The 19105-nt window shown below is 40.6% G+C and overlaps 2 protein-coding genes and 1 non-coding gene across 3 annotated transcripts in view; all 3 read left to right on the plus strand.

The window, feature by feature from the left end:
- The window catches only part of DYNLT2B (dynein light chain Tctex-type 2B), a 20764-nt gene that overhangs the window by 411 nt on the left and 1248 nt on the right, over window positions 1–19105 (plus strand). The window contains exons 2-4 of the mRNA XM_081832189.1: window positions 3177–3310; window positions 8459–8528; window positions 18318–18381. Coding sequence (XP_081688315.1) covers window positions 3177–3310; window positions 8459–8528; window positions 18318–18381 — 268 coding nt within the window. The remainder of the gene's footprint in view (window positions 1–3176; window positions 3311–8458; window positions 8529–18317; window positions 18382–19105) is intronic.
- LOC115943744 (U7 small nuclear RNA) lies at window positions 1115–1176 on the plus strand. The gene has a single exon (XR_004078340.1). It is a non-coding gene; the product is annotated as a U7 small nuclear RNA (small nuclear RNA).
- The window catches only part of PCYT1A (phosphate cytidylyltransferase 1A, choline), a 94826-nt gene continuing 84181 nt past the window's right edge, over window positions 8461–19105 (plus strand). The window contains exons 1-2 of the mRNA XM_031037171.2: window positions 8461–8528; window positions 18318–18381. The gene's annotated coding sequence lies outside the window, so the exon portion shown is untranslated. The remainder of the gene's footprint in view (window positions 8529–18317; window positions 18382–19105) is intronic.

The raw sequence follows: 19105 nt of genomic DNA on the forward strand, positions 1-19105 counted from the left end.
GTGAGGACCCGCGGGGTGGGCGGGGCGGGACTGGAGAGGGAGGTTCGGGGCTGGAGGTGGGGCAGGCTGGGGCGGAGGGGCCGGGCTACGGACGCGGGGCGGGACTGGAGAGGGAAAGGAGGGGCTGGGGGAGGGGCGGAGCGGGGCTGGGGAGGTAGGGGCGGGGCGGGGCTGGAGAGGATGGGGCGGGCTGGGGGACCGAGGAAGGTACTGGGTTGGAGTAGAGCCGGGAAGGAAGGAGGGTGGGGCTGGTCTGGAGACGTAGGGGCGAGTCGGGGGGGGGGGGGCCGGGGCTGGAGATGTGGGGCGAGGCGAGAAGGTGGGTTGCTATCTTTCTTGAGCTTCTAGCTGCTCTGGGCATTTGAGGACCCGACCCGCAGTAGCAGTGTTAGGGCGCCGGGAGGGCCTAAGGCTAGCGCAGTGGGAATGGTTGGCTCCAGGAGACCCGGGACGTGAGCAGAGGAAAAGAAATGGGTGGAATACAGAGAAGAGCAGTAAAGCAGCGCCATGCATTGAGTGCCGTTCAGCCATTTTCGAGGGTTACTGTGTGCATACGTGTGCCAGAATACGCTTACTCCTCGGCAGGGAACGGGACCTGTATGCATACAAAGTCTTACCCAGGTATCATCTGGATGTTCTTGGCTCACCGCCGCGATACCTTCCCAGAATTAAAGTACACAGTCTAGTGCAGAGGACAGTCCGCTAGGGCTGTAGGGCCCATCACTTCCTTTATTTTCACAAGATAAAAAATTAAATTAAAAAAAGCCCCTCTGTTGCTCGAAACCAGATTGCTGAATCAAATGCTTGGCATATACTGGAAGCCAGGAACTTTGGTTAGAATGTGATAAAAAAATTTCATGCAGTAGTTTTCTGGTGGGTAGAATGGACATAAAACGAAGGTATGTTCAGTTATCTTGGTAAAAGTTTCTAAATGCATAGATTGCCATTTGCCTGCATTTCTGTTGTAAAACAACAAAAGCAGAACAAAATTAACATATTATGTAGGAATAATCCTATGAGATTATTTGTGATTTGTTTGAAGAAAACTTTTGACATTTCGCTGAAAATGAGAAACGCTTAAGGGGTAGAGCCCTTAAGATATAGTACATTTGTCAAGTGTTACAGCTCTTTTAGAATTTGTCTAGCAGGTTTTCCGGTTTTTACCGGAAGACCCCCCTCAAAAAAAAAAAAAAAAGATATAGTACATTTGTCAATAGGAAAACCCCTTTTAGAACAGATCAAATCCTGGAAATTTGTCGATGATTCTACAGTTCATCTGTGAGAATAACCAGGCAAAGAAAATACTATTAAAAAGTAATAAGGGTTGGGGCGCCTGGGTGGCTCAGTCGTTAAGCGTCTGCCTGCGGCTCAGGTCATGATCCCAGAGTCCTGGGATCGAGCCCCGCATCGGGCTCCCTGCTCAGCGGGAGGCCTGCTTCTCCCTCTCCCACTGCCCCCGCTTGTGTTCCCTCTCGCTATCTCTCTCTGTGTCAAATAAATAAATAAATAAAATCTTAAAAAAAAAAGTAATAAAGGTTGCTTCAGAATTTAAATTAAAAAAAGGAACCCCCTCCAACCAAAAAAAGTAAGAAGGGGGGCCACTAGGGCTACCAAATATTATACCACATTATAAGCTCAAAACCTGAAACATCCTGGTCACTTGGTACATAATAGACAAATCAATTGAGAGAATGTATAGCCAAGAAAATGATAAATACAACTAAAATGTGAATGTATTTTAGGGTGGTGAAATTAGGGGAGATTTTTTTCTCTGTCTTCATTTATTCAATAATCCATTTCTTCCAAAAGTATTTATTGTCTACTATGTGCTGGGTGCTGTTCTAAGAAATGGGGAGATAACAGTGAACAAAGCAGATAGAAATCCCTGCCCTCATGGAGCTTATGTTCTAGCTGGGTAGAAGGACAACAAACAAGATAAATACATAAGTGAACTATATAGTGTATGAGATAGTAATGAGTACCAGGAAGTGAGATATAAAGTGATGTGGTAGGAGGGCAATTTGAAGTTTTAGAGAAGGTGGCTAGGGAAAGTAACGGTTGAATAAAGACTTGAAAGAAGTGAGGGAGGTAGCTATGCATATAGAATGAGACTTGAACTTCAGGCAGAGGTTAACAGCAAGTGCAGAAGCACTGAGGTTGTCGTGCCTGGTGTGGTCAAAGAACATAGGGAAGACCAGTGTGACCCAAGTGGAGAGAACTAGCAGAAAAGTAGTAGAAAACAAGATCAGAGAGTGTGATAGGGTAGGTCATATAGGGCTATGCAAGTCACAGTTAGGATGCTGCTTTTACTCTGAGTGAGGTGGGAAGCATTTGGGATTTTTTTTAAAGATTTTATTTATTTATTTATTTGAGAGAGAGAGCGCGCGCGCGCGAGCATGAGCAGGGGGGAGGGGCAGAGGGAGAGGGAGAAGCAGATTCCCCGCTGAGCAGGGAGCCTGATGTGGGGCTTGATCCCAGGACCCTGGAATCATGACCTGAGCTGAAGGCAGACGCTTAACTGAGCCACCCAAGTTCCCCAAGCATTTGGGATATTTTGAATAGAGGAGTGCTGTGATCCAACATATAGTTTAACAGGACCAGTCTAGTTGCTATGTCCCACAGGATATGGGGACAAAGGCAGAGACAGAGAGACTTGTGTGGAGCTGTTGTAATCCAGGCAGGACGTAATGATAGCTTGGAACAAGCTGGTGGCAGTGGGGTGGTGAGTGATTGAATTTTAGATTATTCCGAAGGTAGAACTGATAAAATTTGCGCATGAACCAGGATGTAGTTTGTGAGAGAGAAAGTCAACAAGACTGACCTCAAGGTTTTTGGCCTGAGCAACTGGAAGAATGGAGTTACCATTGGCCAATATAGTTTTGGAGAGAGGAGACAGAAGTTCAGTGTTAGATGTATGAACTTTTGAGTCGTCCATGAGACATCCAGATGGAATACGTCTTGGAATATGTGGTCTGAAGTTCAGGGGAAAGGTCCAGGCTGTAGGTATAAATCAGGAATGTAACTTGTTTTCTTAAGTTGTGTATGTCATTTTTATAATAAAAAGTATGAAAAAGAATTAAATTGTTCTAGGGAGAAAAAGCTGGGGGCAGTTGAGCTGTGAAGGTAAATTGAAGTTTTGGAGTTACCAATTAGCTGTTTCAAACTGTTTCATTTAGGTTCAGACCCTCTGTGGTTAAAGAATGTATCCATGCTGTGCTTAAGGAGGAACTGGCCAATGCTGAATACTCTCCAGAAGAAATGCCTCAGCTCACAAAACATTTATCAGAAACCATTAAAGACAAATTGAAAGGTAATTGTGGTGGTAATTAGAAATATGTTCCCTTCAAACATTCAGTTTTATTCATTTGTCTCCTCTATCTTTAAATAATGGGCGTAAGCTGTGGATTCTTTTAAACACAATTTTTCTTCATTGTCTAGTCTTCTCAATTATTTGGTAACTTTAAACTCATGTAGGTTTTTGCAGATAGTGGGAAAGTTAAAGATACGAAATAGAACATTGTATGCATGCACTATCTGAGAAATTCCAGTATGGAAAAGACGAGAAGTTATAAGGGCTCCTTTCTCCCATCATTCTTGGTTGTCTTTCTCACCAACATCTCAATTGTTAGCCTGTCATTGATACCCTCACTTTCTGACCTCAGCCCATCTCTCCAGCCGAGTCCTTAACTAGTCACCAGACTCAACTCTCCACCCTTGCTAAACTCTCTACATCTGTAGAACACACCTCATGCTTTTTCTCCCCGTTCTCTTTGTCTCTGTCTCTCTCTCTTTTTGAAAGATTTATTTATTTATTTACTTATTTATTAGAGAGAGAGAGCTCAAGAGAGCGCACGTGCACCAGCTGGGGAGGGGGGAGAGGCAGAGAGAGAGGGAGAGAGTCCTTAAGCTGACTCCAGCTGAGTGTGGAGCTGGAGGTGGGGCTCTATCTCATGACCATGAGATCATGACCTGAACTGAAACCAAGAGTCAGACGCTTAACTAACTGCACCACCCAGGTTCCCCTCTTTTGTTAATAATGTTCTACCATCTGAAAAGTCCTTTCTATCTGCCTTTTTAAAAATAGAACATTTTGGGGCGCCTGGGTGGCTCAGTCGTTAAGCGTCTGCCTTCGGCTCAGGTCATGATCCCAGGGTCCTGGGATCGAGCCCTGCATCGGGCTCCCTGTTCCGTGGGAAGCCTGCTTCTCCGTCTCCCACTCCCCCTGCTTGTGTTCCCTCTCTCACTCTGTCTCTCTCTGTCAAATAAATAAATAAAATCTTAAAAAAAATAAAAATAAAAATAAAAATAAAAATAGAACATTCTTTGGAGGGAAGAAAATGTCTGTGTAATAGTAATACGTTTTCGTTGTACTGACTTAGGCCATCTAGAAAAGTACACATTTAATTTTTAAAAATTATATAAAATTCTATTACCCAAAGGTAGTTACTATTTAATATTTTGGTGTACTTTTTTCTTTTTCTTAATTTGTTTTAATTTTTAGAAATTAAAACATATACAAGAGTACAGAGAAGAAAATAGCAATTCTGTGTATTTCTATCACCCAGAATTAACTACTGTTTGTATATTAGCATTTTTATTTTCACTTTTTTAAAGAGATTTTTTTGTTTATTTGAGAGAAAGAGAGAGAGCAGGAGTGGGGAGCGGGGCAGAGGGAGAGGGAAAAGCAGACTCCGTGCTGAGCAGGGAGCCTAACTTGGGATTTGATCCCAGGACCCTGAGATCATGACCTGAGCCGAAGGCAGACACTTAACCGACTGAGCCAGCCAGGTGCCCCTATTTTTACTTTTTAATGAAAATTCACTGTTAAAATTATTGTGAAAAAGATACATGTCCATAATAAATACATTTAAACAGTGTAGAAAAATAAAATTAGAAAATCATGCCACCACCACATTAAATATCAATATTTAATGATAATCATTAATATTAGGTGAACATCAGATCAGACCTCTTTTCTATGTTTATATACAGATAAATAAATACCTTAATAACAATGGGATATTATAGACCTATTTTGCCTAGTGGTATAGCATTCATTCTGTGTATATACATGTATTTTTTTTGTATTCATTCTATATTTAAATGGAAGATTGCTCACTATTTAATCCTTTTATCATGCCATTTGCATCGATGAGTTCTTTATTTTGGTTCAGTTCTTACTCAATGAGATTTTGTTCTAAGTTTTTTTGGGAAGGGCTCAGAAATGTTATATTCTCTGGGTTCTTTCATGTTTGAGGATGTCTGCCTTTTGCCTTTAAACCAGAATATATTTTGGATGAATATAATATTTTGAGGTAATAACATATTCTTGAGAATGTTGTAGACTTTGTTTCATTGTCTTCTGGCATTGAATGTTGCTGTAGAGAAATCTAAGGCCACCTGATGTCCTCTGCCTAAAGAATCCCATCCTTAACCTTGATGCTCAATAGCTTTTTTAGAATATCAATTGATAGTGAGCGTTTTATATCTTTCAACCTGTGGATTTTATTTTTTCCAAATTAGGAAAATTTTCTTGTATCTCTGAAAACATTTCCTGTTCCATTCGTTAGGTTCTCATCTTTAGGACAACAAATACGGATATGTTGAATCATCTTTATCTTCCATATCTATTAGCTTTTCTGTGCCATACTTTCTTCCCTTTCCTTTGATATTTACTTGTGATTATCTTAAGCTAGTAATTCAATTTTCATTTGTGTCTGTTCTGTCCCTTGCCATTTTTAATTTATTAGGTCTGCACTGATACTGTGTGAGTATTCAGTTTATTTCTTAGGGCTGTGATCTTCCTTTTCATCTTTCTGTTGTTTATAATCTGATTGACTTCTTATTTTGTTGAATTTATGAGCTTATGTTGTTCTATACTGTGAATCAGTTGTGAAGAACTTCTCTTTGTTCCTTGGTTTATATTCTCTCCTAGGTTGAGGGGGGTTTTTTTGTTTTTGTCTTTTAAACAGTATTTTGTTTGTTTGTTTCTTGTCATTCTTTTGTTTGTTTTTCTGCATTTTTGCATATTGCCAGTCAGCTTCTTTCCATTTTACACTAATGTGTTATGGTTTTCAGATCTTTTCATTTGCTCTTTTCATAATTGCTCTGACATGGTTTGGGTGATTTCTTTTGTACTCTCCCACCATATCTGAGATTATTTTATTTTTTTTTCCCTCAGAACTATAATTGAAGGGCTGGGTCTTTAATATTCTAGCTGCATGGGTATCAGAAAAGGAGGAAGAGAAATGGGTAGAGAAAGGAGGTAGCTCCGTGAAGCTGTTGCAGTGTTTTGGGCTCCGTCTCCTGAGATTTTGTTAAGTATCCTGAATTAAGGGTCATGTCTCACCTGGGAAGGGAGCTGTAGTCTTCAAATTGTTTGCCTACTTTACTGTATAATCCTGGAGCCTTTACTTTGATCAGAGGGAGTTGGCTATGTTTCAGCTTTGTCCATTTCCTTTCCTTCCCCCCCCCACAACTGTTTACACTGTTCCTTGGTTAGAAAAGGGGGAAGAGGGGCGCCTGGGTGGCTCAGTCGTTAAGCATCTGCCTTTGGCTCAGGTCATGATCCCAGGGTCCTGGGATCCAGCCCCGCATCGGGCTCCCTGCTCCGCAGGAAGCCTGTTTCTCCCTCTCCCCCTGCTTGTGATCCTGCTCTCACTGTGTCTCTCTCTGTCAAATAAATAAATAAAATCTTTAAAAAAAAAATAAAATAAAAATTAAAAAAAAAAAAGAAAAGGGGGAAGATAAAGATGTCCATTCAGTTTTCTTCTCTCCAGATTTGGTGTTAGTGAGAATTTTCAGGATTTTGCTGCTTTAGCAGTATAGTTTCTGGGGAAGCAGAAGAGTTGTGCTGGGCCATACCATTATACTCCAGTATCTTATGTTGTTGTTTTCTTTTCTCCCTTACTAAACAGCTTACAGTTTTCTAAATACCCCATACTCTATGCCTTTGCACATGCTATTCCCTCTCCGTAGAATGGAGACATTGTCTGCCTGGTAAATTCCTACTTGTCTTTCAAGACTCAGCTCATTTATCACATTCTCCAAGAAGTATCTTCTGGTCATCCCTTCCCCACTGCCCAGCTCTGTGTTCCTATGTACCTTGTACATGCTACTCTTGGAATTATTAATATGTTGCTTTTTCATTTTATTCTTCGTGTTTGCCTTCCCAACTACTGTGTGTTCTTTAGAATAGTGTCTTTTTTTTTTTTTTTAAAGATCTTATTTATTTATTTGTCAGAGAGAGAGCACACAAAAGCAGGGAGAGCGGCAGGCAGAGGGAGAAGCAGGCTCCCCACTGAGCAGGGAGCCTGATGCGGGACTCAGTCCCAGGACCCCAGGATCATGACCTGAGCGGAAGGCAGACGCTCAACTGACTGAGCCACACAGGTATCCCAAGAAGAGTGTCTTATTTTCTCTGTGTTTTGAGGCCCTACCAGTACCTGACTTAGAGTAGGAGAGAAAGGAAGCTGAGATCTATTGAGAAACTAGTATGTATCAATACTGTTCTAGATGCTGTACATACTACTTGTGAAAATAGTAAAGGGAAGCTTCACTAAAATGGAGTTGGGAGGCCAGAAGGGGGAGCACTAATACCATTCAACTCCTTATCAACCCAACAGGAAGAAGCCTATACGTTTATTACCCCAGCAGGAGGAAGAGAGATTTTCTCCTTGCCCGGCAACAGCCCTGCCAATGAGAGACTGTCACAATTCAGGCAGTGAAAAACCACTACATTTCCAACTCCTGGTTTATTTCAATAGACTTTTTGTTTATAACAGCCCTCCCAACCTCCTCCTTTCCTCTATAAAAGAATCAGCTTCTTTGTTCCTTTGTTCTCTGGACTTGCCTATGGTTTTGCTATAGCTTGCTTAATTTCTTTTCTTTTTTTTTTTTTTAAAGACTTTATTTATTTATTCATAAGAGACAGAGAGAGAGGCAGAGGGAGAAGCAGGCTCCCCGCTGAGCAGGGAGCCCGATGCAGGACTCGATCCCAGGACGCTGGGATCATGACCTGAGCCGAAGGCAGATGCTTAACCATCTGAGCCACCCAGGCGCCCCTTGCTATAGCTTTCATGTCCTGAATTACAATTCTCCGCCCTTCCTGAATAAACCCATTTTTTTTTTTTTTTTTTTTGCTGGTAAAATAACTGACAAGTTTTATTTTTAAGGTCAACATCCCCCAGGAGGTAGGTAATAATATTCCTGTTTAACAGATGAGGAAGACTTAAGCCAAAAAGGTGAACAGCTTATCTAAGGTTACACACTTGGCAAGCTGACGGACTGACTTACCAAAGTAAGATTTGTCCTCAAGTCTTTCTGACTCCCAAGCTTATCATCCTACTCAGTCAGTGCTTGTGGACTGAATGCCTATGTCCGTTTCTAGGCAAATTTACCTTCATTAAATAACTTTACCATTTTTACTTACAGATCACTTTCTTATTTTTCTTTCTAGAAATGGGATTTGACCGATACAAAATCGTGGTACAAGTAGTGATTGGAGAACAAAGAGGTGAAGGAGTATTGTGAGTAGTTGGTTTTTCCTTCTTGTTTTTATTCTTAAATGTTTCTTATTAGGTATTCATCCTCCTGACAATCCAGTAAGATTGTGTCTTTGTAAGACTGAGAGGAAAGGACAGTATAACAAAATGCAGCTGTGAAACAAAAAGTTACTGGCACTGAACAGTGTGGTTGACAGTGTGGGTGAGCTCCTCAAGGTAACTCACTTTTCGTAGTATTCATAGGCCAGTAGATGTTTTAGGGTTTATGTATATATGCTCCTAAGTCGAGTATGGCAGTATGTATATATGTTTCTTCCTCAATTCCTTTTTTTTTTTTCCCCTAAATTCCTTCTTGCCTGGTTTTTGTTCCTATCATTCCAAATTAATTTCTTTAAAATTGTCTGAGACCTCCTTATTGGCATATTTAGTAGTCCTTTCTTAGCTCTTGTTCTTGGCCTGGGCTTCTATTTCTTTTTTAAAATAATTTTATTTATTTTTTTATTTTTTTAAAGATTTTATTTATTCACTTGACAGAGAGAGAGACAGCGAGAGCAGGAACACAAGCAGGGGAAGTGGGAGAGGGAGAAGCAGGCTTCCTGCCGAGCAGGGAGCCCGATGTGGGACTCGATCCCAGGACCCTGGGATCATGACCTGAGCCGAAGGCAGACGCTTAACGACTGAGCCACCCAGGCGCCCCTCTTTTTTAAAATAATGTTTAAAAAATATTTTATTTACCCATTTCAGAGAGAGAGAGAGCAAGCACGTGGCAGAGGGAGAAGCAGACACCCTGCTGAGCAGGGAGCCCGATGCAGGGTTCAATCCCAGGACCCTGAGATCATGACCTGAGCCAAAGGCAGACGCTCAACCAACTGAGCCACCCAGGCGCCTCCTGTGCTTCTATTTCGTAATATTCATTCCAGTTTATTTTGGCCCTGATGTCATTTATCTAACTTGTTTCTCTTCTGTTTTTCTAACTCTTTCCTTTCCTGGTTCTTCTTTCTCCCTTACATCGCCAGCTGTGAGCTTTCTTCAAGGCTCAATTCTTGTTCTTCTGCTCTTTGCAATGCTTTCTCAATGAGCTCATTCATCCTCATGACCTCAAACTGTTGTTCATGTATTGGTGAGTTCAAAATGTGTATTTCCCGTCTTTCCCTATGCCCAACTATTAATCTCCTGTTTCCCTTTGCAAACAGTACTGAGTATAATATTTTATAAGAAAGTATTAAAGTATTTGTTAAATGATTTTAAAAATACCTTGTACATATTATCACTGAGAATTTTTACTACAGAATGTTAGATTTGGAAGGGATTATGGGTATTTTCTAGTGTCTACTCCCCTTAATTTATAGATGATACTTTTGAGGATGAGTATGATTTGCCCCAAAGTGTGTATCTGGCTGGTGTCAGATAAACTAATAGAGCCTGGCCTTCTGACTTCTGGCACAGTACTTCTTACATGGTGCCTCCTACCATTTGGTCAAAAGGCTTCAGGAGATTTTCTCACCTCAGAGACATAAAGAAATACTTTACTACCTTATCACTTTAGATTCAACATGTTCAAATGCAGTTGCAAATTTCTTCTCCCTTCTCCTGCAGTCAGACTGCCATTTTAATTTCTCTTTCACAGTATTACAAAGGTTCTATTAACTCTGGCTTAAAACCTTGAAGTCCTCTTTTGTCGTATTGAGCCATTACTCTGTCCCACCACATGCACTGTAATCTGGATGCCAGGCTTACTTAGCAGCCCCTTATCATCATTGCCAGACTCTGGTCTCTCTCCTTTACAATTCATTTTGTATACCAGACCAGTCTTTCAGAAATAACCTCATTTTCTTTCCATAAACTCTTTAGAGTTTATTTTAAACCCTGTCAAATATAAACTCCTTAAACTGGTTATGATTCACTTTGTTAAACGTGATAAGGCCAAACTCTAAAGCATAGCATTCAAGCCCACCCCCCCTCCTTTTTAAAAACTTTTATCATCTAAAATTTCAGGCATGTGCAAAAGTGCAGGGACTAAAGAACTCACATTTTTTCTGTTAACTCAGCTTCAAAGTTTATCAGCACATACAGATGTTTTATTTATTTATTTATTTTATTATTATTATTTTTTTTTATTAAAGATTTTATTTATTTATTTGACAGAGAGAGACACAGCGAGAGAGGGAACATAAGCAGGGGGAGTGGGAGAGGGAGAAGCAGGCTCCCCTCAGAGCAGGGAGCCCGATGCGGGACTCGATCCCAGGACCGTGGGATCATGACCTGAGCCGAAGGCAGTCGCTTAACCAACTGAGCCACCCAGGCGCCCTATTTATTTATTTTAAAGATTTTATTTATTTATCTGAGAGAGAGAGAGACAGCGAGAGAGGGAACCCAAGCAGGGGGAGCGGGAGAGGGAGAAGCAGGCCTCCCGCCGAGCAGGGAGCCCGATGTGGGGCTCAATCCCAGGACCCTGAGATCATGACCTGAGCCGAAGGCAGTCGCCCAACCAACTGAGCCACCCAGGTGCCCCCAGATGTTTTATTTATACCTGTACCTGTATCTACTGTCCCTGTCCCACCAGATTATTTTGAAACAAATTCCAGTCATCATACCATTTCATTTGTAAATACAACAGTATACAATATCTCTAAAGTATAAGGACCCTTTTTAACATAATAATAGATCATCACATCTAAAATATTGTTGATCCTTAATATTATACAATGTTCAGTTAGTGTTCAGATATCCCCATTTGTCTCATATACGGTTGACTCTTGTGCACAATGTGGGGGGTAGGGGTGCCAACCCCCGCACAGTCAAAAATAACTTTTTATATATGCATATAGCTTTGACTCCCCCAAAATTTAACTATTAATAGCCCACTGTTGACTGGAAGCCTTACTGATAACATAAATAGTCAATTAACACATATTTTACATAGATATTATATACTATATTTTTACAATAAGCTAGAGAAAAAAATGTTATTAAGAAAATCATAAGGAAGGGAACATATATTTACAGTACTGTATATAAGTGGACCTGTACAGTTCAAACCCAAGTGGTTCAAGGATCAACTGTGTATGTGTATGTATGTGTATTTGTGTATATGTATTTATGTGTTTATATATTCTGTTTACAATTTGTTCAGAACAGCATCCAGATAAAGGCCACACACTGCATTTAGTTGATACGTCTCTTAAATTTCTTTTAATCTATTATTTTCTTTCTCTTTCTCTTTCTTTTTTACTTTGCCATTTAATTGTTGAAAAAATTGGGTTGTCCTGTCGAGTTTCCTACATTCTTGCATTTGCTAATTGTTTTATTTATTTATTTATTCTCGAGAGTTTTATACTTTAGATTATAATCTAGTACTACCTTATTTATTTCATTGCTCAATGTTCCAAACTTCGGCCATTGGCCGCTCTTTCAGTTGCCTCTTGTGTCCCTTTGGTATATCCAACTATTGTGGGGTGGTTTTTTTTTTTTTTAAGATTTATTTATTTTAGAGAGAGAGAAAGAGAGAGAGTGAGAGAACGTGAGTGTGTGTGGGGGTGTGGGTAGAGGGAAAGGGAAAGAATCCCTAAGCAGACTTTCACTGAACACAGAGCTTGATCTCTCGACCCCAAGATCATGACCTGAGCTGAAATCAAGAGTCAGACACTTAACCAACTAAGGCACCCAGATGCCCCTGTTGTGGGTTTTTTTGAGCACTTCCTTACTTACTGGCACTGAAAGATGCTTCATCTTATTTGTTCCCTGCCCCAGCCCTATAATTAGCCATTTTCCCAAGGAGCTCTGGTTCATTTCATTGGAGAATGGCATTAGAAACTAACATTTGGGCACTAGGTGTGGCCATTAACTTGCTAAATATTGCTTCTGCTCTGTTTGCTGTCCGTTGTCCTTTTTGGATTCCAATTACCTGTATTTGGATTGAAATGCTCTTTTTACTGTATTCCACATGTCGCTTACGCTCTTGAGTTTTTGTTTTTTCTCTCTGTGCTTCCTTTTGAATATTTTTCTATTGACCTGTCTTTCAGTTGACTAATTCTCTTTTCTGTTGTGTCTAATCTGTTATTCAATCCACTGACTGAATTCTTAATATCAGTTGTTACGTTTTTCAGGTTTAGAATATCCATTTAATTCTTTTTTGTAGATTCTGATTCTCTAGTGAAATCGACTGAGGCACCCAGGCATGAGTTTATTTTAAGAATTTGTGTAAGAGATTTCCAAATCTGTCCCAATGAGGGAAAAAGGGGCCTTTCTTTCATGTCTGTTACCAAAATGTAAATTAAGACAATTGCTGATCAAACATACATATGGTTGACAAATAGTTTTTAAAAAGCCCCTGTTTTAGTTATTGTGATCATCGGGGGGAAAAAAACTTTTTCCTGAGACACTCAACTGCAAAGGGCAGGCAGTATTGGAATCCCCCTTCAGTGGTACTGTAGCACTCTTGAAAATATGCTTTCAGGCTCCTTCTGATGGCCCAAGGCAGCAGCAAATCCTTCCTGTCACCTCCTTTTGGCCAAAGCAGCCAAAGATTTAGAAGTCTTTGGTTCACAGATGGCTATATCCACAAGTACTTTACTGTTGAGCTCCACCTGGCACTTAATTAAATTGACAATGAATGCTGGGTACTGCAAGCTGTGTTCCTGGGAGGCAGCTGTAATTCGATTAATCCAGAGTGTCCTCATGTTCCTCTTCTTCAGGCTTTGCGCTTTTGTGCACTTCACAAATGCTCTGGTCCCAGCTCTGACCACCACCCTGTAGCACCATGCATCCTGCCTCACCTCCTGGGCCCGCCAGTTGCAGTCAGGAGGCCAGGGAAATGATTTTTTATCTATGTTCTTCATCCTTCCTCTCTCCCTTTTTACATTTTGGTCATAGCAGTGATTTGATTTGATTTTATTATTTATTTTATTATTTATTTTCAAAGATTTTATTCATGTATTTGACACAGAGAGAGCACAAGCAGGGAGAGCGGCAGGCAGAGGGAGAGGGAGAAGCAGGCTTCCCGCAGAGCAGGGAGCCCGATGCGGGGCTCGATCCCGAGACCCTGGGATCATGACCTGAGCCGAAGGCAGACGCTTAAGGACTGAGCCACCCAGACTAGCAGTTATTTTAAAGTCATTGTGTGCTTATTCTAGTATCTGGATCATGTGTGATTCTGTTTCCATTGATTTTTTTTTTCTTGGTAATCCTTTAGGTGACTCTGTCTCTCAGCGTGCCTGGTTTAAATCTTGGACGTTGTGTCAAAAAATTGTAGAACCTCCAGATAATATTATTTTCTTCCAGAGAGAGTTTACGCTTTCCTTTTCCATTCAGGTAGACTATGGGCTGCTTACCTTAATCCAGTCAGGTACTAAGCAGAGTTGAGGTTAGGTGGCAATTTGGATTTGAGGCTCCCTCTACCTTCAGTTCACCCTTCTTTCTTGAATGTAGCCCTCCAGATCTTTCAACTAAGAACCTGGAACGTTCCTTGAGACCCCACCCCCATCAGGTACCGACTTTTATACTTGTCTCCTCAGTATAAAACTACTCTTTACTTCAAAGTTTTTTCCTTAGTGTATTGGTTTCCTGTTGCTGCTGTAAAAAATGATCACGGGCACCTAGTTGGTTCAGTTGGAAGAGAGTGTGACTCTTGATCTCAGGATTATGAGTTTCAGCCTCACATTGGGTGTAGAGATGACAATAAATAAATAAATAAGTAAATAAACTTAAAAAAAATTATCACAAACCCAGTAGCATATAAAAATATTATTTTACGTTTCTGGAGATCATAAATCCAAAATGGGTTTCATTCAGCTAAAATCAAGGTATTAGAAGGACTGCATTCCTTCTGGAGGTTCTAGGGGAGAATCCACCTTTGCCTCTTCCAGCTTCTAGAGATTGCTTGCATGCTTTAGCTTATAAACCCTTCCTCCATCTTCAAAGCCAGCAGCATAGCATCTTCAAATATTTCTCTGACTCTCCCACCACCTTTCTTTTATAAGGACCCTTGTGATTACATTGAACCCACCTGGATAATCCAGGATACTCTTCCCATTTCAGGATCCTTAATCATATATCTGTAAAACTTTTTATTTATTTATTTTTTTGCCATATAAGGTAACCTATTCACAGGTTTTGGGGATTAGGACTGAGAGGGCCATTATTTTGGCTACCACACTTGGCTTTCAGTTTCAGAATTCTGCACATGTGTTGAGGGGAAAACCTACCGTGTGACAGGCTCAGTTCTACTTTCTTCTTTTGGTCCCTTAAGTCTCCCAATTTTATCTCCCTGGCCTTGAAAGTCTGCCTGCAGTCTTTTTTTTTTTTTTTTTTTAGATTTTATTTATTTATTTGACAGGGAGAGACACAGCGGGAGAGGGAACACAAGCAGGCGGAGTGGGAGAGGAAGAAGCAGGCTTCCCGCGGAGCAGGGAGCCCGATGCGGGGCTCCATCCCAGGACCCTGGGATCATGACCTGAGCCGAAGGCAGACGCTTAACGACTGAACCACCCAGGCGCCCCTGCCTGCAGTCTTGCTGGTTTCTTTTTCCCTGAGTAATTGGTTCTGTAGCTGGGCAAAGCCTGGATTCTTACTTCTCATCCTGTGCCTTGATTTGGCAAATGCCCCAGGGAGAATTCCGATGCAGGATATCAGCTTATCTCCTTGCAGTTCACCTCTGGAATTTTGGTTACTCTAGTCTTACTTGCTTCATCTGCATTCTGATTCATTTTATCCAGCTTTGCTAATTAGTCTTGGTGGGAATATTGGCCTGCTACAAACTGTTTCATCATACTTCTGAGTCCTTTTGACACAAATATGTATACTTAAATATAGCTTTTTTTTTTTTTTCCTGTATAGCCCAGGCTTGGGTGTGACCCAGAAGTCTCAGGTTTATCTTACACATTTCTAGCCCTACACCCAGAATTGGTCATTTCTCTGAGGAGCCCTGGTTCCTTTTATTGGCAAATGGTATAAAATATAGACTGCATTTGAAGGCAAGGATTGTGTTTTATGCATCTTTGTATCATTTGCATCTAGCACTTTCCTTCATATATAATAGACCCTCAACAAATATTTGTTAAGTAAATTTTTATAGTCCTGCCTTCACTTGGTTCTACTCAGCTTAAGTACCACTTCCTTTTGTGAAGTGTTTTTTGGCTTTTTCTCCTGTCTAAATTCTCTAAATTCTGTAGCACATCTACAAATTTCGTTCAAATGTTACACGACTTGGACTTGGACTAGACAGGCTTTACAATTCTTTTGAATCCTGATAACCTATAAATTAGCATCAACTGTACCTTATCTTATTCTTTGTGTTAATTTTTTTCACCTAATTAAACTGGGGATTGAGGATTAAGACAGATTTTATTCTTTTTGGACATACAGTAGTTGCTAAATAAATACTTGGTGATAAATTAAGTAGGTTAATTTTATTTCACATTGTTACTGTTGCAGTTTGGAAATAGGTGGAACTTTTTTGACTTAAGAATGTGTGAAATAGGGGCACCTGGGTGGCTCAGTCGTTAAGCGTCTGCCTTCGGCTCAGGTCATGATCCCAGGATCCTGGGATAGAGCCCCACATCGGGCTCCCTACTCTGTGGGAAGTCTGCTTCTCCCTCTCCCACTCCCCCTGCTTGTGTTCTTTCTCTCTCTCTCTGTGTAAATAAATAAATAAAGAAAATCTTAAAAAAAAAAAGAATGTATGAAATATTAGGACGGGAGAGTTCTTCTATGCAAAACTTAAAAAAAAAAAAGACACTTTCAAAAATCGAACCGGGGGCACCTGGGTGACTCAGGCAATTAGGCATGTCTGACTCTTGATAGCTCGGGTCTTGATCTCAGGGATGTGAGTTCAAGCCTCATGTTGGGCTCCATACTGGGCATGAAGCCTAGTTTAAAAAAAAAAAAGAACCAATATCATTATGATATATGTGTATCTTTATAACTTGAAGCTGAACTGCTTAGGTTCAAAGCCAAACTTTGTCACTATTTGACCTTGGCAAGGTCAAATTTACTTAATTTCTCTGATACTCAGTTTCCATATTTATTAAATGGGTGTAATAATAGTACGGACTTCACAGGGGCACCTGGGTGGCTCAGTCAGTTACGTGGCCAGCTCTTGATTTCGGCTCAGGTCATGATCTCGGTCGTGGGGTCCAGCCCCATGTAGGGCTCTGCAGTCAGCACTGAGTCTGCTTGTCCCTCTCCCTCTGCTCTTCTCCCTGCTCTCCCTCTCTCTCTAAAATAAATAAATGAAAGCTTTTTTAAAAAATAGTACTTACTTCATAGGATTAAGTGAGTTAACACATGTAAAGCACTTAGACCAGTGGCTGGTACAGAATAAGTGCTCAATAAATGTTAATGACGACTCATACATACATTTAATAAAAATGTAAAACATTTGTAATTACTTTTTTCACTTAACATTGTATTGTGAACGTATTTTCATTTTTTGTGAAGTTTGTAAACGTTTTTGTAAGTTTTTTGTAAAATATCTCTTTAATGGCTGCATAGAATTTCATTGCCATGAAATACCATGATTTCCTCTACCACTTACTACTGTGCATTTGTTTCCATTATTTATTTATTTATTTTAAAAATTTTATTTTTAAGTAATCTCTACATCCAACATGGGTCTCGAACCCACAACCCCAAGATCAAGAGTCACATACTACACCAACTGAGCCAGCCAGATGCCCCATAAATTGTTTCCTTTTTTTTTTTTTTTTTTTTAATTTGACAGAGAGAGACACAGTGAGAGCGGGAACACAAGCAGGGGGAGAGGGAGAGGGGGAGGAGCAGGCTTCCTGCCGAGCAGGGAGCCCGATGCAGGGCTCCATCCCAGGACCCTGGGATCATGACCTGAGCTGAAGGCAGACACTTAACAACTGAGCCACCCAGGCACCCCTGTTTCCATTTTTTAATTGGCTTTTATTTTGCCTAACATTCTTTCTTACGCATGATTTGGGGAGAGAATGGCTAATTTGAGAATTCAGAGGTAGTGTAGCAATTCTGTAGAGAGAATACTGGGTTTAGAACTAGTTAGAAGATTGAGTTCTAGTTCAGAGTTTGTCCCTTTCTTTTTTGGAACTCTACAAAATAATCACGTTGGACTAAATAATCTATTGGGTCCTTTCCAGACCTACTTTTTTATATTATTGTGCAGGATTTCAGTTGTAAGTCTTAGGTATTATTCCCTCTAAAAGTTACACAGAAATATCTTGGCTGAAGTAATCTATAACAGCTTCCCACCCAAAATACCAAAGACTCAAGGTAGTGACCCCTTAAGCTGTCAGGCAGCTGGTCAGAGTCTGAGGTTGTTAAGAGTCCCTGGGCTGTCACCTCCAGTTACATCTGTGATTCCAGTCCCTTTTAGTTTACCCAGTATATTCTGCCGTACGAATAGGATTTTCTGTGTGCCAACCTGTGAAAAGGTTTGGAAGCACTGATCTATAAGAATGTGTCAAGGAAATAACACAGAGGACCATAGGGGAAGGGAAGAAAAGTGAATGAGAAGAAATCAGAGAGGGAGACAAACCATGAGAGACTCTTGACTCCAGGAAACAAACTGAGGGTTGTGGAAGGGAGGGGGTGGGGGGGGAGGGGTAACTGGGTGATGGGCATTAAGGAGGGCTCGAGATCTGATGAGCGCTGGGTGTTATATGCAACTGATGAATCATTGAACACTGCACCAAAAACTTAGTGATGTGTATTGTATGTTGGCTAATTGAATTTAAATTAAAAAAATGTATCAAGGAAAACTTTTGCTCATGGCAAATAGATGCAGGTCATATCCTTGTTATATTATTTATAATTCTTCATTCTTTGACTTTTCAGCATGGCTGCTCGCTGTTTCTGGGATGCTGACACTGACAACTACACTCACGACGTTTTCATGAATGTAAGTCTATTTGGAAGCCTTTTTTTCCTTTCCAAGGACATGTGGACATTCCAAGTCAAATTAATATTATTAAGATATAAGGCCACTTTAATTTTAGATGTCTGTCTTAGACTCCTGGATGAAATGATTTTACTCTTTTACTGTGTTACTAAAGCAGAAGAAATCTAATGTGCTGCTGATAGGCAAGGAGACTTGTAGGTGTACAGATGATATAACTCTTCACAAGTTTGATTTTGAGAATATCGTATTGTTTATTTAGTGCTAACAGACGTGTGGCACTTGGCTAACTCTAACGAAATTGGGTTGGCAGGGGGGCGCCTGGGTGGCTCAGTCCGTTAAGCGTCTGCCTTCGGCTCAGGTCATCATCTCAGGGTCCTGGGATCGAATACTGCATCAGGCTCCCTGCTCAGCAGGGATTCTGCTTCTCCCTCTCCCTCTGCCTTTGCCCCCAACTTGTGCTCTGTCTCTCTCAAATAAAGTCTTTAAAAAAAAAAAAGAAAGAAATTGGGGTGGCAGGGATTCATGAGCAAAGGTGATTTTCATTCAGTAATAAAATTATTTTATCTTAAAGCTATTTCTCAAAACTAAGCAAAAATAAAGAGAAATTTTTAAAAAGATTTCATTTAAACATTGGTCTGTTATTGGCTGAATGTTTTATATATTTTTTTTTATTCATGAGAGACAGAGCGAGAGAGAAAGGCAGAGGGAGAAACAGGCTCCCAAG

Source organism: Leptonychotes weddellii, chromosome 1 (genome assembly GCF_054177405.1).
Source record: "Leptonychotes weddellii isolate Sample4059 chromosome 1, ASM5417740v2, whole genome shotgun sequence".
Taxonomy (NCBI): Eukaryota; Metazoa; Chordata; class Mammalia; order Carnivora; family Phocidae; genus Leptonychotes; species Leptonychotes weddellii.